We start from the raw sequence: 24,055 nt of genomic DNA, 5'->3' as shown, positions 1-24,055 counted from the left end.
TTCTAATAGTGCCTTGCTGCATCTGAGCCTACCTTGCAATGCTTTAGAACAAAAGGATATAGAAAGAGCAAAAGTGAATTTAGAATTGTCTTAAAATGACATGCTCTGAATCATGAAAATGTTATGCAGACTTTCACGTTTCTTTAGGATTCCTAGTGCAGCAATTCATAATTAGTGCAAACCATATTTATACCAGTAATTCTATGACCCACAATACAGTGTGTCCTTCAGCAGCACAATGCTTCTGACGTGTAATATACACCTTGTTAGATAGCAATACAATTTAGAACTGAATACTGTATATTACTGTGTATAAATGAGCTTTATTACTGTAACAATTGATTTTCTGTGTAAATGGTTTTCTATTATTATGCTATACAACATAACACACCTGCACATAGGTGTCCACAGCGGGACGCAATAGGGGGCAAATAAATCCGATTATATGTATTTATTAGTATTCATTATTGTATCTGCAGTTCTTTTTTTTTGGGGGGGGGGGGTTCAGTATGAAAGATCTATAAAGTTACTTACTTGTGTTTTAGAATTTGCACCTCATCCTCATAGGTTTCCCGACTTGGATGATCCTGGATATTTTGTTTTGCAATCTGTAATCTAGCTGTCTGGATATTTATATATGGGAAAAAAAATCAAAACATAAAAACAATTTCCTGAACTTCATATAAGAAAGATAAGCACCAACACATTATAAAATTGTAGTATAATGTTTTTTTCCCCGGAACAACTCTAGGATGATTTTACTGACCAAGCAGCTTAAATTTAAACCAATATAAACATAATATAAAACAAATATTTTATCATGTTAAACATATTCAATAAAATTGCTTTGAATAGCTTAAAAGGGACAGTCTACACCTTAGTCATCTAAAAGTCTTATTTTAGATTAAGCTGCAAATATCCCCCTGCACCGTTTCTATATAATGCCTGCTCCATCATATAGAAAGGGTGCAAGGGGATATTTGCAGCTTAATCTAAAGTAAGACTTTTAGATGACTAAGGTGTAGACTGTCCCTTTTAAGCAATTCAAAGCAAAACAGTTAAAAAGTTATTTTAAAATGACTATTGTGTCTGTTCACTTTGAAATGGCTGCCAAGCTCCACCCACTAATGACATCACAATCTGAGCTGCATTAAAGGCTTCAGTAGTTACAATAGACTCACTAATTTGATTCAACAGGGGGGCGGAGCTAGCTGCCTAACGGAGCGGTCGCACTGAAGTGGAGCTCCTAGACAAATTGCCTTTATAAGTCTATTATAACTTCTTTTTTTCCAACTAAGGGATTTAAAAATTAATCCACTCAGAACCAGGACTGCTCTCCTGCACTCAAAGACTGCTTTTTGCATTTAATCTCGCACCGGCCGGTGCTTGCGATAGAAACCGCACTGAGAGCTGCCATCAGACAGCCTAAACTGAATACCTGTGGCCGGAGCACAACCGCTAGTCTTCCTGGCCAACGGCTACACCTGATCGCCAGCTCCGGAGAGTCGGAGCTCCGCTCCGGAGCTGTAGTGGCCCCAGCTGTCAGACCTTTCTCACGCCAGCTACAGATCGGGAGGGAGGCCACAGACCCGCCGCACATCTAATACCACCTGGGCCCGACAGCAACTACGCAGCCAAGCAACTGCTGCCATCGTCCTGCTCTGCCACCTCCAGGACAAAGAAAAGGTCCCCTGACCGAGAGAAGGTGTACAATCGAGCCGGTAAGTGCACCCACGCTGCAGAGTAACAGAGCGCTGTGGCGTGAAAACGCCGCCATCTTACCTTGCTCCGCATACCTCTCCTATGCTCCCACGCCAGACCCGCACATATCCTTAAGACTCTCCTGGTCACATAGCGGGTAATAACCCAGAGGAAAGGGGCAGTCACATAGCATTGGGGCACCGCAGTATCAGATCTAGACAGTACCTAAAGTACCCACATATATGGACTGGGCAAAAGTTACTCAGGCCCTAGCCTTACCCCTATATAGCTGATCAAGACTCCCCAACTGCTAGGGGACACCACTACTCACAGACACTACTGCTGCCCCTGGGTTCTCGCCACTAACTCCGCCAAAGGAGATATATCTGATCTGATACTAGACCTCCCTAACTGGAAGTATTTGTGTCTAGCCACACACAGCTAACGCAACAAACTATAACGCAGAGAACTTTGTATAAGGAAGATTTGGGGTCATCCCAGGCTCCCTATCTCTATTGCAACAGGGAGACACTATAGTGACTGTGAGAACAGCACACCAGCAAAGACACGCCAGAGCATTCTTGTCACCTCACGTTGATATTGGCCTGTCCTGATTTAAAAGTCGCTGATCCCACTGCGCCAACTGAAGTAAACCTTGTCCCCTCTCCCTACCATTTCCCACCTGTATTTGCAGGTGGGTCATATCCTCACTCCCTTTACCTACTTCGTCAATAGGAGACAGATCCCCTGGGGAGTGGGGTACATACTGAGGATTGCTGTTTGCCGTATATGGGACCCTAGGAAACAGAGTCTAGATACACATTAAGTTCACGTCTCATGAGAAGGGCCTGATATTTCCCCACAGTATCACTAACCACCTGCAAGAGATAGGACATTCGATCACAAGACCTTAAGAACATACTGTCCTTGCCTGAATATTATTTTCTCTCTGTGGGGATCGGCCCATGCCAGCATGTAATTAGACACTAAGCATCAGATACCCAGTCCGGGTCAGCGCTAATGCAAAAAGCTTCACAAGCCCTGGGGGCAACCAATAGCCCAAACAATAACATGATAGATGCCATCCAATCTCTACTGTCCTCACATCACGATTCCCTAACCAAGAGATTTGACAGATCCCATGCGGACTTAAAGAGAGACATTGGCCTTATAGGAGAGCGTACAGACGCGCTGGAGCGCAAACAAGAGGACCTCACAATAGACCATACCAATCTCCTCAGCTACTCCCAGTCTCTGGCCATCCAGATTACTGATTTGGAAATTAAGCTGGCCGATCTAGAGGATAGATCGCGCCGCAATAACATAAGAATTAAGGGCATACCAGAATCAATCTTACCACAAGACCTAGAGAAATACCTACATACCCTGTTTGACACGGTACTGGGACCTGCGGCAAATACTGAAGCTCTTATAGACAGAGCACACAGAGCGCTCAGAGCACGGTCCGCAGACGGGGGGCAACCAAGAGACGTAATAGTGAGGCTGCACTACTATACATACAGGGAAAAACTCCTCAGAGCCCTGGCTAGAGATAAGCGCCTGCCTGAAGAATATGCTGGATTGCAAGTTTACCCGGACCTCTCCACTCACACACTACAGCTTCGCAGGCACTTTCAACCCTTCACCAAAATCTTGAGGGAAAAAGAGCTAAAATACAGGTGGGGGTTTCCAGTAAGACTTTTTATAACGAAAGATGGTCACCAATTTGTGGCCACCACCCCCCAACAGGCACGTGAATTGCTGCAAAAATGGGACATGCTCCCTAGAGATGAAATAGAACGCCCTACAGACCCAGGTCGGGGCACTGGCCTGAGAGCATCAGCCCCGCCATGGAAACCTTTGCCTCAAAGACTCTCTAGCTCCACTGGAAAGTCCACAGAGATCAACAAAAAACTCAGAGACCCTACAGAACCCCATCAGGAAAGGGACACATAGAGAGCCTGCTTGCATACCTTACTCACTTTATTTAATGTACTCCTTGAAAGACAGTGAAAGGACTGTCTCAGGGGGACATGTCCTCCAAAAAGCTCACAGATGACCTCCCAGACCAAGCGGAGAGAAGACGGGTGAGATTAATATACCTACTTGTTATAGCTTACTTAACTATCTAAATAATGGACACTAGCTACAGCCTTCTAATTTGTTTATTATCTATTGCTAATAATGTTGTTTGTTATCCATTACTAATAACGCATCCACTGTTGTTTTAATTGTATTGAAATGTACCACTGAGCTCTTGGCTACTCCCACACTAAGATTTGGTACCCTTTATGACGTTGGCCACTGTAAGTGCTTGAACCTAGGTTGCACATACATTAGACAGCACATAACGACTATATGACTACCATCTCCCTAGAAGTTACATTCATGGACCAGACGTACACTCTGACCATACCATAGATTAATGCCCTTTGTTGAGCTTAGCTCTACTTAACGACCGTAGAGTCATTAGTCTTACTGTCATGAGTATGCGAGATGACCACACTACCCTCCCCACGACTTATGACAGTACATGACTGACGGTAACGACGAGTGGGCCCACTGCAACCGGTCCATAGCCCAGGAGAGACTCAGTATCCCCTCGAGATCCGGACCCACTAATAGTACTTTAGCTGCCAGACCTAGGCTCCCGATTATAAATGATGTACTGGACTACAACATGACATGTCCTAGTCTCTAACTCAAACCCTCCCTTTAATCAGACCCAGATATAACAGAGCGCACACCATACCTCTAACAAGAGTCGAGCCTCACAACGCATATGGCTCCATATCAATCATAAGAGATCAAACACAGCTTGTAAAGGGAACAGTGGTTGTTGCTCCCCCGTTACCTTTCCGTTTTATTGTTTAGCACTGTTAAGATTTAACCTGTTGAGTTCAGTGTTTTTGTTTCAAGGTTTACAGTATTGAATATTTTATCATACATGACATGCATATGCTATCCTTATGTTTCACAGTTTTCATTGAACCTTAAAGTACATTCTAGGCCGGCGGGGCCATGGACCCCTCTCCGCCTAGCTCCACCCCCAACATAGTAGTTGTGCCCCACTGGCTTCGCCCGGTTGGTGCACTCATTGCGAAAGTGTATATTCATCACTTTTAACCAGTCACAGAAGGTTTTTTTTTTTTTTTTTTTTTTTTTTTTCTCCTTGGAAATACTCCTCACATCATAGTGCATTGCGTACTCCTATCCCCCACAAGCGCCAATCTGAAACTCCTCCAACTGAACACTAATTAGATCTCCTCTCCTTAGCGACCTAGGCTACCGCTCCATCACCCATATAATGGCCCCCATCCGCATAGCCACACTTAACGCACAGGGCCTGAACTCCCCTACTAAGAGGAAACTATTACAGAATTATAGTTCGACACATAAAATCCACATCATGTTCTTACAAGAGACACACTGGATGGGGGAACCTCGGATCTCTGGGATTTCCCGGCTTTATCCGGTGTGTGAAACTGCCTCCAATACGGATGGCAAGACCAAAGGAGTTGCCATTTTGATCAGTAGAGACCTGTCCTTCAAAATGGAATATGTTGAAAGAGATAGTGAGGGTAGATTCCTGATACTCATTTGCACACTCAATCAGACACTATTTACTTTAGTCTCGCTATATGCACCTAACTCCAAGCAGATCCCCTTTCTTCGCAAGCTCCTAACACACATAGACCAGATTAAAAGGGGTCATCTGATTATTGGGGGGGGGGACTTCAACATGGTTTGGGACCCAACCGTAGACAAACAGTCCGCCCTCACGACACACTCCGACAGAAACATTTCCTCCACTTCCAATGCCTTCCGAAAACTTATATACCAACACAACCTGTATGATGCTTGGCACCCTCAGTGAAAGACTTCACTCATCACGCAAAGGCCCATAATTCATATTCCAGACTGGATTATATATTCTGTGACTCGTGGTCCCTAGACCAATTCACTAATCCCACCATTAGGCCCTGTACATGGTCAGACCATGACATGGTCTGCCTAGATCTTATCACATTACAAGCCCTGACGCATAGGCCCCCTTGGAGACTCTCCGAGCAATGGCTATCAGATATAGAACTGCCAGCACTCCAGGCGGTTGTGAAGGAGTTCTTATCACATAATGACACGGGTGACACTGCTATAGACATACTTTGGTCCGCTTTTAAAGCGTACCTCCGGGGTCACTTTATCAAAAAAACGGCCCGACGGCATAAAGAGAGTAGCCAGCCCTTAGCGGCACTGTACAGCGATCTGCGCGCCCTAGAGCAGACAAACAAGCTGAACCCCAGTACCCAAGTAGCCCGTCAAGTCGGACTCATTAGGGAAGAGATCTCCAAGAGAGATCAATTACGGGTTCAGGAAAATTTACATAAACTCAAACAATTATACTATCACAAAGGGAATAGGGCAGACAAACTTCTGGCCAATAAACTCCGCCAGCGCACACTGCAGAACAGGATACCCCGCATTGCAACCAGCAGAGGCGAGGAATACTCACCCAAAGAAATAGGAGAAGCATTCGCTACCTATTATAACTCCCTGTACAATATTAAAACTTCTGAACAGACTAGTGAATTTGACCGTAGCAATATCCCTGAGTTCCTGGGAAAACTACCTATGCCCACTCTAACTGAGGAGTCCAGGGCCGAATTAGAACGGCAGTTTACCCTGGATGAGATCAAAATAGCCATTGAAGATCTAGCTCCACACAAGGCCCCTGGTCCAGACGGGTTCACAGTGATGTTTTATAGAGCACTTGGCCCGCTCATAACCCCGATACTACTCCGCGTATTTCAGAATGTAGCTACTAAGGGCGCATTCATGGCGGAATTTTTAGAAGCAAACATTACCACAATTCACAAACAGGGTAAGGACCCGTCACTGTGCTCTAGCTATAGGCCCATATCACTTATTAACGTAGATGCTAAAATCTACGCCAAAATTTTGGCAAACAGACTAGGGAAACACCTGCACTCAATAATACATCTGGATCAGGTGGGCTTTATCCAAGGGAGGCAGGGAACTGATAACACTCGACGCCTCCTAAATATCTTCTCTGAGGCTGCAGATATGGGACTTCCAGTACTCGCCCTGTCATTGGATGCCGAGAAGGCGTTCGACAGGGTGAGGTGGGATTACCTATTCCAAACCATGTCAGCATTTGGAATACCAGACCCTTTCATCACAGCGGCTAAGGCATTATACTCGGCCCCTACTGCGGTCGTTAGAGGCCTGGGATTTTGCTCCCCTAAAATCTCAATTAGCAATGGAACCAGGCAGGGATGCCCTCTTTCCCCCCTACTATTCGTCCTAGCCATTGAGCCCCTGGCGATTGCTATTAGGGAGTCAACACTAATACATGGCGTGCAGCTGCACGACATTCCCCAGAAGCTAGCCCTCTTTGCGGATGACCTCACGGTCTTCCTATCAGACCCGGTAGATTCTCTCCCCCCATTGCTGACCCTTTTCCAACAATTTGGGGAAATCTCCTACTATAAGCTGAATGTGGCCAAGACAGAGGCCTACTCTATCAATATTCCACAGGATGAGAGAGAGGCTATACAGCACACCTATTCCTTCAAGTGGTCATGCAGGGGAGTCCGCCACCTAGGGGTCTTCCTATCACATAACAAATCGATAGTGATTAAGGAAAACTTTGAAAAACTACTCACAGATATCACTTCAGAACTCAAATCGAAGAGATATAACGACATCTCCTGGATGGGCAGAATAGCTGCCCTCAAGATGATGATATTGCCAAAGCTCACCTACCTATTCCGCTGTATTCCACTGCCAGTTCCATGTACACTGATAAGGAAATATCAGGCCCTCTTTAACACATATACCTGGCACGACAAGAGACCCCGGGTGGCCGCAAGTATCCTACAAATGCCGATAGAGAAAGGAGGCCTTGGGCTCCCTAATATCAGGAAATATCACGACGCAGCAATGCTGACTCACGCTACAGCGTGGGGTAAAGGCCTTCCCCCGACGAGGTGGAGAGAACTAGAACAAGCCTCATTACAAGCATTCATTAACCTTGAGGACCTGCTTTGGTTACCCCCACATTGGCAATCCAAAATTCACGTCGCAAACAGCATAGTGAAAGGATGCCAAGAAGCTTGGACTAAACTGAGACACAACAAATTGGTGGCCCCACATCCCTCGCCAATCCATCCAATAAGGGGTCTCCTAATGGGACTACTCAACACTCCTATTAATGCATGGGCTACCACAGACATAAACAATGTGGGAGACTTCTATCAGAATGGACAGTTAAAGACACATAGAGACATGCTAGACCTTCCCACACTGAACTCCAAACTCCACTTTGACCTACTGAGACTGCGTACGCTAATGAAATCCTGGGGCTTTCTAGGCGATTCACTGAGAGACCTTACTGTCTGGGAGACACGGTGGATAGCTAACACTCAACAATTCAAACCCCTCACAGTACACTACCACTGTCTGTTAGAAGAAGAGGCTATCTCAAAAACAATCCATATGACTGCTTGGGAGGGGGATTTGCAAGCTACTTTTACACCAGAGTCCTGGAGTAAGGCCATCAGCCTAACGAAAAGGGCAACTCACTGCGTCACACTATATGAGTTATATTTCAAGGTGATCACAAGATGGCACTTAGTTCCCACAAAACTGCGAAAGCTCTATCCCGGGCACTCGCAGCTGTGCTGGAGGGAGTGTGGAGAGCCGGGGTCCCCTATGCATGTTTGGTGGACTTGCCCTAAATTGACAGCCTATTGGCAGAAAGTAGAAAAGATCTGCAAAGATCTAGACTTAACGCCAACTTTAAGTCCAGCTCTGGCCATCTTACACCTAGAAATTGATAAATTTCCGAAACACAAGCGTAACCTCCTGATTTATATTCTGCTCTCCGCTAAGTTGTTGGTGGCCAGAAATTGGAAAAAGAGCCAACCCCCCAGACTGCAGAGTGTGATAGAGGGGATAAACTACATCAAAAATATGGAAAACTACGTGGCTAGGGAACAGCGCCAGCTGAACAATTATTGCTTAACCTGGGAACCCTGGGAATCCATGTTTACCCGTATAACCCCCACCTAGATACTCAGAAAAGGGGAGATGAATAGGAAAATGTCATCCCTAACCACCTTCACCTCCCACCCCACCTGTATCCCTTTTCTGCTCACCTCATACCCTGACACCTTTCTAGATGCCGAAATGGTAGCCTGCCACACTAATTAACAACCAACTGGCGGAGAGGGGTCGGAAGGCCCCCCAACCTAATAGGAGTTCGAGACATAATGTACTAGTCTGAAATATACTGGTTTTTTTTACTTCCATTGACTGGTTTATCGATCTAAAGAAAACACCTTTGTAATATAGCAATCTATGATTATATATCCCTGAAGAGTCATTGTCTATTCCAAAAGGTGACCTCTGTAAAAACGAGGATTTTCCTGTAGGGAGAAGTCTGTATTCTCATTTTGTTTTTGTCTGTACTTGCTGAACCCTACACTTGTGTATGTATCTTTCATGCATTATCACATATGAACATTGTCGTTATTTTTACTACTGAAAGATTGTATGTTCAAATATAACCTCAATAAAAAGTTTATCTTTAAAAAATAATTTGATTCAACAGACTGTCAATGGCATCAATGCTATTCAGCAGAGGGCATAAAAGCAACACAAATTGTGATGTCATCAGTGGGTGGAGCTTTAGAGCCATTTCAAAATGACCAGAAACAATATTTATAATACCATAATGAAAAATAACTTTTTTACTGTTACATGATAAAGAAGGGGGTGCAGGGGGATATTTTCAGCATAAACTAAAGTAAGACTTTAAGATTACCAAGGTGTGGACTGTCCGTTTAAATAACAATTACATTTACTGTGGAGTACATTAGTACCAATAAATATATATATATATTGCAATACCAGTTCTAATTTTTCCTTTTCAAAGTCCTGGATTTTCTCAAGATGTTCGGCCAGGTCTGGACGTTCATACTCCTCCCTGAATCGATTCTTCATTTCGATGATCTCTTTATTGATGCCATTAAAGGTCAGTGTAACCTCATGAACCAGCTCTTTGTAGTTTTGAAATTCATACTCTGGGCCGGACTTCAAATAGGCTTCATGCCCACTTTAAAAAGTACAAGATTTGACCCTGCAGCTCCAGAAGGTCATACAACGCATGGCGCTGTCGGCCGGTCCAGAGCTGCAAGGGATAAATGGTTAAGAAAGGATGAGGCAATTGTAAAATTTAACTAAAAAAAAAAAACATTATATGAGGCATTTATAAAGAGTACACATCAAAATATCAATCTTACATTTTCCGAAATGTATTATATTTAATGAGGCATTAAAACACCAATAACATTGTATAAGCAAAATATTGAGGTTATTCCTCATCTTCCTCTAGTCATGGGTGCCGCCATGTTGAACTCTATCTTTCACCACATTCCAGTGCTGACCTGTTTGCACATGTGCAGCAACTCTCCTTCAGATACCTGCAGTGTAACTAGGGTTGGGAATGACTTGGACAGCTCGGGTTTCCATTTGTGTGTCCGGGTTTAAAGCCGAGTCAGGCCCAGACATGCAAAGTCTAGGTTTGGTGGGAAACAGCCACAGCTAAAAAGAGGACATTGTGCACATGCCTACAGTTATTTCTCTCTTGTGTGGGTGTGTAAAAGAGTGAGTGTATTTGTGTGTGAGAGAGTATGTGTGTTAGTGTGTGTGTGCGAGATTGAGAGTGTGTGTCTGTGTGTAAAAGAGTGAGTGTATTTGTGTGTGAGAGAGAGTATGTGTGTTAGTGTGTGTGTGCGAGATTGAGAGTGTGTGTCTGTGTGTAAAAGAGTGAGTGTATTTGTGTGTGAGAGAGAGTATGTGTGTTAGTGTGTGTGTGCGAGATTGAGAGTGTGTGTCTGTGTGTAAAAGAGTGAGTGTATTTGTGTGTGAGAGAGAGTATGTGTGTTAGTGTGTGTGTGCGAGATTGAGAGTGTGTGTCTGTGTGTAAAAGAGTGAGTGTATTTGTGTGTGAGAGAGAGTATGTGTGTTAGTGTGTGTGTGCGAGATTGAGAGTGTGTGTCTGTGTGTAAAAGAGTGAGTGTATTTGTGTGTGAGAGAGAGTATGTGTGCGAGATTGAGAGTGTGTGTCTGTGTGTAAAAGAGTGAGTGTATTTGTGTGTGAGAGAGAGTATGTGTGTTAGTGTGTGTGTGCGAGATTGAGAGTGTGTGTCTGTGTGTAAAAGTGAGTGTATTTGTGTGTGAGAGAGAGAGTATGTGTGTTAGTGTGTGTGTGCGAGATTGTGAGTGTGTGTGTGTAAAAGAGTGAGTGTATTTGTGTGTGAGAGAGAGAGTATGTGTGTTAGTGTGTGTGTGCGAGATTGTGAGTGTGTGTGTGTAAAAGAGTGAGTGTATTTGTGTGTGAGAGAGAGTATGTGTGTTAGTGTGTGTGTGCGAGATTGAGAGTGTGTGTCTGTGTGTAAAAGAGTGAGTGTATTTGTGTGTGAGAGAGAGTATGTGTGTTAGTGTGTGTGTGCGAGATTGAGAGTGTGTGTCTGTGTGTAAAAGAGTGAGTGTATTTGTGTGTGAGAGAGAGTATGTGTGTTAGTGTGTGTGTGCGAGATTGAGAGTGTGTGTCTGTGTGTAAAAGAGTGAGTGTATTTGTGTGTGAGAGAGAGTATGTGTGTTAGTGTGTGTGCGAGATTGAGTGTGTGAATATTTATGTGCGAGTTTGTGTTCATGTGGTATTATACATAGTGTGAACTCTACAAAAACAACTTTGTTGCGCTTTGCAAGAGTGTTTGGTTTGAAATAAATGTGGCAACCAAAAGTGTAACTTTAGGTTCCATAATGGCAGCACAAATGATTAGTAGGAGGGGAATGAAATGCATTTAGTGTCCCTTTATAATACCATAATGAAAAGGCATTCACCCAGGATGCTCAATATAACATTTACTGAAAAGGGACATAAAACTCAAAAATGTTCTTTCATGATTTAGGTAGAACATACAATTTTAAACAAATTTTTAGTTTACATCTATTATTTAATTTGCATCATTCTCTTGGTATAATTTGTTGAACGAGCAGCAATGCACTACTGGTTCCTAACTGGACATATGGGTGAGCCAATGGCAATTGGTATATACAGTATATGCAGCCACCAATTAGCAGCTAGAACCTAGGTTCTTTGCTGCTCCTGAGATTTCCTAGATAAACCTTTCAGCAAAGGATAACAAGAGAAAAAAGCAAATGAAATAATATAAGTAAATTGGAAAGTTGTTTAAAATTGTATGTTCTGTCTAAATCGGGAATGTCTATGACTTTACTGTCCCTTTAATGAGACATTTGGGGGTTTCCCCATCTTCAAATTGGACATCACACAAAATAAGCTTTTGTAGAGAAAGTCACAGATGAGTGTCATTCATTATGGTAGCTTGCATTATTATACTAAAGTGCCACTGGGATTTAGAATATATGAGTTCACGTGAGTGTATTTTACAATCCCAGACTAGTATGAAATTCCAGCAGACCAGTAATCTTCAACATGGAGTGGATTAGTAACTTTTGTTTTTCACGACTAGCACATTTTCTCTCCTGACTGGGAGAACTATGGTGATAATAGTTTGTGATTATTGCACTTAAGAGTCACTTTGTGTACCTTATTTTTTGAGTGTTCAATAAAATATTGTCTCATAAACACCAAGCTAAATCCATGTTCTGAACATCTTTTGGGTTTTAATCCTCTATAGCGTAAATATGATTAACACATTGAGCAAAGTGTTGTATTTTGCTCTGTCTAAAGGTTAGTGAACACCGAACCAACAGATGTTGAGTTTTAAAAAATATCCCTTCAATATCCTGTCATGTGGTAACATTTACCAGTTATATAGTAAACTTTTTTTTTTTTTTTTAAATAAACCAATCCATATATAAAAATAAATAAACGTATGAATCTGGGAAAGAAGTGTAGAATGGAAACTGACCTCGACAAGCTGACTTGAGCTGGAAATACAATTGAAAACTTGCAGTGTGTATGATGTGGGATGCTGAACAGCATTTTGCACATGCAAGTTTTTGCTAGTGATGTTTATATTAAAAAAGAAAAGTTGGAAAACTGGGAAAGCTCACTAAATTCAATATTGAAAATGCTCAATCACTATTTAAAAGCTGGCTGAGGTTTATGTTTCTTCTGCCATAAGGTATAAATTGTTTCCTCACATTCCGGCTGGCTAACAAGAATAAAATCCCTTATTGGTATACATTTTTGGTGGTGGAATTTCTCCTGTTTAGGGATACTCAAGTAGCTGTGGGTAAAGTACTTTAATTTTCTCATCTACACTATTTTTTTGCCTCCGCCTGGGGGGGTTGAAGGGGGCGGCCTGCCGATCCCCTTGCTTCCACCCCAAGTGAACCTTGGGGAATGAGGTTTACAAGGGGGGCTTTGCCCCCCTTGAATGCCCCAGGCGGAGGCAAAAAAGAGAGTGAAGTTGGGGCAATTACAGTGCATCATATATATATATTTGATGCGGTGACTCGATGAGTATGATCTTACATCAGGCTTTACCCACAGCCGCTTGGGTAATATGATCAACTCCTCGATTTACATAATAAACATTATTTAATGCCATAGTACGAGTGTACAATTTTAATAAACTTTCCAATTTATTATTTCATCAAATTTACTTTGTTTTCTTGGTATCCTTTTTTTAAAAACTTTCTTCAAAAACTGTTATATATAGTGCTCCAGACATGTGCACGCTCCTGAGCCAACCTACTTGTCAACAATGTTAATTATTATAAACACACTGTTGCTGCCTAGTATTATTGCAAAACTGCTGGCCTGTAGTGCTCCAGACACACACAAGTTACCTACCTAGGTATTCTATTCATCAAAAATACCATGAGAAAGAAGTAAAATGTGATAGTAAAAGTATATTAGAAACTTTCTTAAAAGTATATGTTCTGTCTGAATCATGAAAGAAAAAAAAACATTGGTTTCATTTCCATTTAAAGTCACTTCTAGTGTCATGTTGGATGGGAAGCGAGATATGGAGCAAAATGGAGATATAACACAACATACATCTTCTGTTTTACTAATAAAGCTCAATTACAAATTTTCATGGAAGAGAAACAATTTACAGAATTTAATGTTTCCTGTCTCTGAAAGTAAATTTGTATAACTGCTTTGTACAACTATGTAATGCACCATAATATATTATGAGGGATACTCTTAAACATAGGAATGTGTCTGCAATAAGCAAACAAAATCAAAATCACGAGTATAAACTCTGTTATTCTTTGTAGAAGTGGAAAAAAAAGCAGTTTAAATAGGCGTAACAATAAGTAAAACATTACTTCGGATTGCTGATTGAGTCCAGATGAGGTTGCTAAATATGAAAAAAATAAAATGAAATAACTTGTATTTTATTTCAAAGAAGGACAAAATAGAATCAAACCAAGTTTAAGTTAAATTGTATACATAACGTTAAACATGAGTCCTTCAGGAAAAGATCTGTTATGCATTGCGTAAGGTCTTACTGTATATACATCTATAAGTGGCATTTCCTGTCAGTAAAAATTATGTTTACAAAAATGCCCATTTTCTTTCTTTCATCAAATAGTTCAAATACAGGACAATTTTAGATTAAATTAAACTGGGAAATATTGTTTGAAAGCCTTAAACATATACGTAATAAAACTGGCGAATGGATAGGGTTTATAGGGAGAGGTAAATATGGGCGTAACTACAAGGGATACTGGGGGTCAGTGGCTGCAAGAGCTATAGGGGCCCCATAAATATACATGCATATAAATGTAGCTATAAATTGAGTATATGTACATACAGGTTTGGTAGTGTATGAGCATACTGGGTGTAAAGCATTAGAGGTTGGTCCAGAACCTAAATGTAGCTGTGGGGCTCTGCAGGTTCCAATCTCTCTTCTCAAAGTCCAAAATATTCCACAGCACCAGGATTTTGAATAAGAGAATTTTGCATGATTAAGGGTGGTTAATATTGAAAACGTTGCATGTTTATCTGATGACTCTGATGTTCCAATAAAAGTCTTATTCACAATCCTGGCGCTGTGGAATATTTTGGACATTAATAACTTTGGGGTGTCTGCATTAACCCCCTCCTACATGCACAGGACAAAGTGGTGAGGTGCTGTGTCCATTTGTCATTGCATCTTATATCTCTTCTAACAGAGCTAGATTAATGGGTTTATGTCACATTATAGATCACAGAAAGTACATAGGATCAGCACATCACTTGTTCACAGCAAATATATAGTTAAAGGGACACTCAGGTCAAATGAAACTTTCATGATTCAGATACAGCATGTCATTTTAAACAACTTTCCAATTTACTTCCATTAAAAAAATGTGCACAGTCTTTTATATTTACACTTTTTGAGTCACCAGCTCCTACTGAGCATGTGCAAGAACTCACAGACAATACGTATATGCATTTGTGATTGGCCGATTGCTATCACATGGTACAGGGGGAGTGGAAATATACATAACTTTGAAAAGTGTTAGAAAAGAATCTACTATGCATTTGAAACAGAGTAAATGCTATTGTATTGTCTTGTTATCTTGCATTTGTTGATTATGCAAATCTACTGTGTTTACTGGTCCTTTAAAGGGACATTAAACACATTTTTTCTTTGCATAAATGTTTTGTAGATGATCTATTTATAAAGCCTATAAAGTTTTTTTGTTGTTGTTTTTTTTTTTAAATGTATAGTTTTGCTTATTTTTAAATAACATTGCTCTGATTTTCAGACTTCTAACCAAGCCCCAAAGTTTTATGAGAATCCCGTCAGAAACCTACTCCAGCTTGCTCCTGTTTGTGTAAAGGGTCTTTTCATATGCAAAAGAAGGGAGAGGAGGAGGGTCTGATATTTCCCACTTGCAGTGGGCTTTCCAATAACCTTTTCAACAGAGCTAAACTGAGAGCTTCTAAGTAGGTTTTTAAACCGTTTTATACTGAATTTTTATATCAGTGTCTGTGCATCTTATTCTTTATAGTAGTGTCTATTACATGCAGTTACATGAAAATGAGTGTATACTGTCCTTTAAAAAGGTGCATCACCTAGCAGGCTCTCCTCATGAAGCCAAATGGTATAGTCCAGAAAAAGAAGAGTAGGTGACACCCAGGTTAAAAGCAAATGTTGCTCTTCAATAAAGGTTTGTTTTTAACCTGAGTGCCACCTACTCTTCTTTTTCTGGACATTATAGATCATAGTTTGCACTGGATTTGATTATCCATAAACCAATTGTTTGTTTATCTCTAGGACAAAAAAAAATGGTTTCTCTTCCAATATGTTGGCCTACTAATACGACTCACTATGCAGTGGGGGTTTTTTTTAATACACACATTAAAAGTTATTTTTTACTGAATCCCTGGACTCTGCTTCGCTGGATTTTGAGCTCCAGAAAAAAAATTAAAGGGACGATAAACACTTTTGAGCTGATAATATTAAAAAAAAAAAAAAAAAAACTGCAGTATACTTGATTTATTTTGTCCCCTTTTCCTGTAATTCCACTGAAATTGTGAGCTTTTCAGTTCCTGTTAGAAATGGAAGTGCAGAACACTATTATATTCCACACAGCCATTGGCTGCGCACTCTAGTGACCTATTTATAACTGTCCCTAATTGGCCACAGCAGAGAAGGTAACCTAAGTTACAACATGGCAGCTCCCATTGTTTTAAAGACACTAAATATTGACAAAATAAGTGTAAAGTTTTAAACAGCTAATGAAACTTTAAAAATACATCTACATGTTATTCTCAGACTAATCTTTTCTTTGGATGCATCATTTTGCCTAGCATTTATTTAGTGTTTAATGTCCCTTTAAGTTTAGAGCAGACTTTGAACATGGTAATGGAACAGAATAATAGAGCAGTGATTATGAAAGAACCATTACCCAGTGTATAACTACTCAACTTTCTTATATACCCTATGATCTCAATGTAGCACTTGTGCTGTGCTGTGCTGTGCTGCAGAATATGCCAACACTTTTTTAAAGTGAAGAAAAAAATATAGTACTTAAAAGGGACAGTGCACTGTAAAAAAAAAAAAAATCCCCTGAAAGGGATACTGAACCCAATTTTTTTCTTTCGTGGTTCAGATAGAGCATGCAATTTTAAGCAACTTTCTAATTTGCTCCTATTATAATTTTTTCTTTGTTCTCTTGCTATCTTTATTTAACTCTGGACAGCACTTGTTTATTGGTGGATGAATGTATCCACCAATCAGCAAGAACAACCCAGGTTGTTCACCAAAAATGGGCCGGCATCTAAACTTACATTCTTGCTTTTCAAATAAAGATACCAAGAGAATGAAGAACATTTGCTAATAGGAGTAAATTAGAAATTTGCTTAAAATTGCATGCTCTATCTGAATCACAAAAGAAAAAAATTGTGTTCAGTGTCCCTTTAATGTGTTTCCAATGACTCGTTCTACCAGCTGCAGTTTAAAATGTATGGGAAATTGTTCCTTTGTGTATATTTTTATATATGAAATATCTATTTCTGCTCATTGAAAACACAAGTTAATGAAATAGGCTAAACAGACCTAATTAACTTATCTGTCAAATTGTTTACACAAAATCTTGCTTATCTTATTTTTCACCAGTACTAAAGTTACAGAAATTTTAAGTATAGGTGTGGAAACAATGGGCACAGTTCTCAAATAACAAAATAATGTAAAATATAGACATTTTTAAAAGTCACATTTTTTCAGACAACATATTAAAGGAAATCATTGAATCTAAAATGGAATGTACAGCACTGGATAAATATGGGCGTCTCTGTATTTGCATTCTACAAACATCACTTGAAAGACATTTCGGAACTCTAAACTTTGATACATTTAAAGGCATATAAAAATTCTCTGGCTAAATGTTGCCCCCAATAAGCAAGTGCCACCTACAGTGCTGAGCTGAACCAAAAATAGGCTGGCTCCTGAGCTTACATTCCTGCTATTTCAAATAAAGATACCAAGAGAACAAAGAAAAACGTATAATAGGAGTAAATTAGAAAGTTGCTTAAAATTGCATGCTCTATCTGAATTATTAAAGAAAAACAATTGGGTTTCATATCCCTGAAAAATCTGAAAAACACAATGCGTACAGTTAGTCATAAGAATTAATTGTAAATAGGACACTAGGCAAAACATTCTAGAAGCTGGGTTGACTGCAAATAAATGTGACATCCTACTATAAAATATATAATGCACTATTTTGTTAGATATTGTACTAAAATCTTCTTTCACTAAGTGCAAAGGGATTAAACACATAGTAAAATCCGTACACACTGCCATGATGCTAGAAATAAGGATACAGTCAATCAGCAGCAGGCATATGTACATATGCTCCAATCTAAGGACGCATCTTTATCTTGTACAGGGGTGTTGCAAAAGCGTTAATTTAGTTTTACTCTTTTGAAGAGTCGGTTGCCTCCCGCAAACAAAGAATAACAGAGCAGTACTCACTCTTCAAACAGCCGATAGGTCTCTACACGTTCAGTTTGCAAACCGTAAAATCGCTGGATAAGGCGTTGGAAATCATTGTCAGTCTAAAAACAAAGCAGGAGACAAACACATACATAATGTTTAACTTCTAAATAATGTTTTAAAATGTAGAACAGAAACTTCTAAAATCAGTGCACATCATTAATATATTGCAATTGTTTACGTACATTGTAGCATTTACTGTCCCTTTAAAAAAGTATTTATAGCAGCAGATTACTTATTTTAAGCAGCAAGAAAAAATGTTTTTTAGATAAAAGCATGAAATATTAAATCAAAACCCTTTTTTCTTTGTTAGCAAATTTACTTAGTTCTCTTAGAATGCTTTGCTGAATAGCATACCTAGGTAGGCTAAAGCGAATGTGTCTTCAGCACCATATGACAGCAGTGTTTACAACAATGTTTGTAACACTATTATAAATACAGTGCACATCATACATATACATGCAGGCTCCTAAGCCTAATTTCAAACCACTCATCTAAAAGGACCCCCTTTTCTACCCTATATATATATTTTTTTTTTAAATTATTATTTTCCTTATCTCCCCACTATACCTCTCTCATCAGTCTACATAAAGCACTAGATAAGTAAAAAAGAAACCAAATTCAGGGCAGAGGGCACTTCTATGAATTGGGGTGCAAAGTAAGCCCACCGCACTCCAATTCATGCATCTATCTAAGTACCTTATACTGAAATATCTTGAGTCACGTATTACTATTATCATGTATTTGTATAGTGCCGCCATATTCCGTATATAGTAAATTATTACACAGGTAGCATCCAAATCCGTGTTTATATTGTGCAAAATATTTTCAATTCACTGCTACATGAAGATTAGTATTGATTCCATGTGTCACATTCAGCATAGGCAACACAATGTAATTCTAGCCTCTTGAATTTTTTACATGAAAGAAGTGTTTCAAATGACAGTTTCCCTGACAGATTTCTCATTTTCAGAGGGCTTCAGAATTATTTTCACTAATTGAGTAAAAAAGGTTTAATGAGACTGCAGTACATTCAAGTTTGGATCACACAGCCTGGAGATGGTGGTGACTCATTCTGGGAGAAGTCATCTAACCTAATATGTTCTAGAGCAAATCATGTAGTGCCACCTGCTGGAGTTTTGTGCTTACAACATGTGAAAAAAAAAAAAAAAAAAAAAAAGGAAGATGAGGCGTATTTTAAAGGGACTTTAAAGAGGACATAAACCACATTGAGACATATATGCTTGTTCTGCCCATGTGTTAAGCTGGCTCCCAGTAGTGCATTGATCTTTCTTCAACAAAGGATACAAAGAGAATGAAGCAAATTGATAATGGAAGTCATTTGGAAAGTTGTTTAAAGCAAAATGCTCTATCTGAATCATGACAGAAAAATGTTGAGTTTCATGTCTCTAAGAAAAAAACACAAATGTACTGCACATCAGATTAGAGGAACAGTAATGTTAAAAGCTGATGATCCAATCAGCAGAGCTAGTTCCACATCTGAGTCGTGTGACTAGAGCTGTTGATCGGATCATGGGCAGAGGACTGTCGGTCCTGAGTGGTATATCTACCTCTTAGGCTCAGGAGCAGCATTGTAATACTGGGAACTAGTTTCTTATTGGTGGCTGCACGTATATGCCTTGTCATTGGCTCACTCAATGCTAGCTCCCAGTATCGCATTGTTGTTCCTTCAAAAAAAGAGGATACATTAATTAAAGAAATAACAGAAGTTTGGAAGCCATTTAATGCTCTATCTGAATCATGAAAGTATTATAAAAAATAAAAAAAGTGATTGTAAGCTTTTGTATTGTACTGAACAGTACAATACTTCAACTAATCGCTGTGTTTCTCATAGTGTCCAGCTCATTGGGCACGCAACGACTGGATGAAGCCGGATTCGTCATCAGACAGCTAAAAGAAGTATGAGATGCGGGTGGAGGAACGGCTCAATATTTACTTTCACTAAATGGTAAATATTTTAAAAATAAAGCATCTTAATAAAAAATTAATCAATGAAAGTGATCCTGTTTTGAAGAATATTTGTATATAATGTTCAGTATAACACAAAAGCTTGCAATCACTTAAATTGGCACGTCACCCTGTTGATTTTACTGACCACCCGATTACAATTTAAGCCAATATAAAGACTTCCGCTGCTAAGCCTTTTTACCCAGTGCTGAGCCAAATTTGAGCTTCTTTTGACTACATACATTTAAACCCTATTGTAAGTCAAATTTCAGTGAGTGACCCACACTAATTATATTATATTGTTTTATATTATATATTATATTATTTTTTTCGAGCAGGCCCAGCAGATTCACAATATACCATTATTATATTTAAATTTCACAGCATCCGAGACAGCTGCGCAAATAATTTTTGCATAGATTTTAGCAAATAGTCAGGTGACCACTGCTGTTACTGTGATCTCCTGACTAAATTGTCATCAAGGGTAGCCACATGTGAAATAGAGGCCCATACGGGCTTCTGGGGGTTAATATATAGATTAGAGAGGCCCAATTGTGTAGAACAGAAATAAAAAGTTGTTCATTGTTACCACAGTGATCACCTGACTATACAGACAAAATTCAAATATTTTTTTTTTTGAGAGGGATTTCTCTACTATAAAATAAACTTTATTAAGGGTCTCTATACATACATTATATACACAATAAAAAAATCTCGTAACATCCTCAAGCTAATCCCGAAGTATTTTTTTTTTTTTTACTTTTTTAAAAAAATATTTGCTTGATATTACTGCTCCAAAACCACCAGACGATTCTCTTTCTAATGAGGTTTGTAGCTACTAAGAGAGCTGAGATCGGGGGGTTTGAATGAAGCTGCTCCCTTGCAGCTACTTGGTTCAGCCCCTTTGTGACGTCCCACGTGTGTATGCGGTGACGTCACATGAAGCAGGTCAGTGCCTCCCACGGTCCCCAGCCTGTAGTGCGGGGAAATCGCCGAAACAGCATTTTAACACGATCCCCCTGCATGACAAAAAGGGCTTCTCATGCGCCTGCAGGCTGTGATGTGCATGGCGAGCTATAGTTTGTCATGCGCATCACATGGGTTAAAGAAACATGAAAGCCATTTTTTCTTTCTTTCATGATTCAGATAGAACATGTGATTTGAAACAAAGTTCAGTTTACTAACATGATCCAATTTTTTTGTTCTTCTTGGCATCCTTTGCTGAAAAAAAAAAGATACCTAGGTAGGCTCAGGAGCTATTGATTGGTGGTTGCACATATATGCCTCATATTATTGGCTCATCCAATGCATTCACTAAGGTCCCAGTAGTGCATTACTCTTTCTTCAACAAAGGATACCAAAAGAATGAAGCAAATTAGATAACAGAGACTACAATTTTAAACAACTTTCCAATTTACTACTATCTGAATCATGATAGAAAAAGTTTGAGTTTCATGTCCCTTTAAGCTAAAATTAGGTCACATTTTTTTTAATGTTTGCTACACAAATTATCATTATATCAATATATGTAAAATTAATTTGTGTGCAACATTTATAAATAACAGAAAATGTTTACACCCAGCTAATTCATAATTCCACCTGGCTGGCAACATTTTCTTTGGAGAACAATAAGCAGTAGTCAACTGTATGTTTGTTCAAGAAATATTAGCAGCGGAAAAAGTTCACTTACACCAATTTATAGAATACTAATCAATTGTGCACCTTTCTAGACATAGGCATACAGACATTATAAACCAGGCATTGGTTGCATGGGATGATTTCACAACATTAATGATTATTAATAGCATTTTTAAAAGGATGAAGAGAGTGACGGTCTATATAACATCTACTATTTGTTTTTGTTAGAGAATGCATCATAATGGAGGCTTTACAATTTAATCTGATTTGGAGTCTTTAAAACAATAATAAAGTCTCTCTTTTTTTTAACATTATCATCAATACAAAAACAAATAAATGAATAAATAAATAAAATCTATGTTTTTTTATGTAACTGTCCATTAGTACAGCTTTGGGGTCTATCAGCCAGTGAGCTTCTATATAACAGAATAGTTGGGCATAAACAATCACTTTGTGTGAATTTCAATATCAAAAGAAAAAAGGTTTTATGTACAAATTTTAATGTATTTTGCTTTATTTTGTTAGTGTCCTTTTTTGAAGAGCATAGGCTCAGAAGCAGCAGTAAACTGCTCAGAGCTTGCTGGTGATTGGTGGCTGCACCCATATGTCTCTTGTCATTGGCTCTCTCTTTAGCAAAAGATACAAAGAGAATGGAGCACATTTTATAATACAATAATTTAGAAAGTTACAGTATTTAAAACTGCATGCTGTAGCATGACTTTACTTTCCTTTGTAACATGTATAGGTTGCTATTGTAATGTAATTGAGCAGACAAAGTAAAAAGGATACATTTGTACCCTTTACAGCAGTACTTACAAAATGCAACGGGACACTATGGAAATAGATAAAATACCTAATCTGTGCCATTATGAGACCTCAAATCTTCCTCTATCAATATTATTACAAACTCCCTTATTGCTTACCCCCACACCACCTTTATCCTTTGTCTATCTTTACACAGAATTTCTATGCTACAGCAGCCAATCAGAAGGCATTACAGCCACTGGGACAGGTCATATGTTTTATAAGTATATTTCAATGGTCCAAACAAAATTACACCTTAGGGCTCTCTCAAGAACTTACAGCTTCCAATGCAGCAGCTATACCAGACTTGTGCGGTGCGCTATTCTCATACTAAAAAACTGACTAGTAAAAGAAAGTTCATTTTAGCAGCTGCAACATTTTCAGGACCTACTGAATTGTTTTCATTGTGGAGATAATATCCAATTTCTCTTCTAATATACAAGATTATTTTTTTGGCATGCTCTGGCTCTGCTCTTTCAGTTTATGCTAAAATTACTCATTCTTCAGTGGATTAAAGCTAAAAAAGGTATATCTTAAAGAGAAATAATTTACATTCTAATACTCAGCTACAGTGCATAATGTCTGCATGAGGGGGAGGGAACTATTTCCTTTAATAACAGCAACTGCCGTTTGGCCCTCTCTGGAAGGCAAGGAGTAAAAAAATAAAACCGGAACAGAACATATCACTATACATCTGGGTTTCAATATACTTTCCGCACACAATTATTACCATCCCTAAATATATGTAATGTAAAATTGTATTCTAACCTATTTGTATGCAAATATAAATAAAGACAATGAGGGTAGGATTTGTTTGTCTGTAACACTGAGTATGCAGCACAGGTCAAATACAACCTTATTGTTTTTTCCTTTTCTTCAAATAGAACATTTCTAATTACAAAGAAGCCTTGCATTTTGAGGAATAAAAACGAATGTATTATATATAATGTATAGATCCTACAGACATATTGCAGACTCACCATTATGAAAGTTTGAAGGCTACAGACGGGAACAAGATTAAAGGCAGATTGCTAATGTTCCTATTGGACAGCGGGGCTTTCATTTGCTCTGTGTAACAAACAATGAGAACGCCACTAATTCCTATCTAGAGGAGCAGTTCCAGCAGCAGCCAGCACGGCTATCTCTGAGCAGCTCCTCTTAAAGGGATGGAGGATTAATGACAAGATGCTAGAACACATTAAACTCACGTACACTAGTTAGTTAGAAATACGTTTTAACTATCTGCCACTGCCTGCTACAGACACCGCAGGAGACTTACAAAGGTGAATGTATACATCCGAATGGAATTAATAACAAATTACAATATACCTTGTTTAAAAATATCTGTTTCAAATCATCCTTGTTTCTGTGCCTCAAGGGGTTCCAATATAGCCTGCCAGTTCTACTAGATTTTTATTTTGCAT

General features: G+C 39.3%; 1 protein-coding gene across 1 annotated transcript in view; it reads right to left on the bottom strand.

Moving 5' to 3' along the window:
• Positions 1-23,694, bottom strand: part of REX1BD (required for excision 1-B domain containing) — a 39,578-nt gene extending 15,884 nt beyond the window's left edge. The window contains exons 1-4 of the mRNA XM_053702965.1: positions 23,612-23,694; positions 18,201-18,283; positions 9,637-9,841; positions 535-623 (exon numbers count right to left, since the gene is read on the bottom strand). Of these exons, the coding sequence (XP_053558940.1) occupies positions 535-623; positions 9,637-9,841; positions 18,201-18,283; positions 23,612-23,614 (380 nt within the window). The 5' untranslated portion in view covers positions 23,615-23,694. The remainder of the gene's footprint in view (positions 1-534; positions 624-9,636; positions 9,842-18,200; positions 18,284-23,611) is intronic.
• Positions 23,695-24,055: the final 361 nt, after the last annotated feature.

This window comes from Bombina bombina, chromosome 2 (assembly GCF_027579735.1).
Source record: "Bombina bombina isolate aBomBom1 chromosome 2, aBomBom1.pri, whole genome shotgun sequence".
NCBI lineage: Eukaryota > Metazoa > Chordata > Amphibia > Anura > Bombinatoridae > Bombina > Bombina bombina.
Note: the sequence above shows the minus strand (reverse complement) of the source record. Positions and strands in the feature narration are given on the sequence as shown.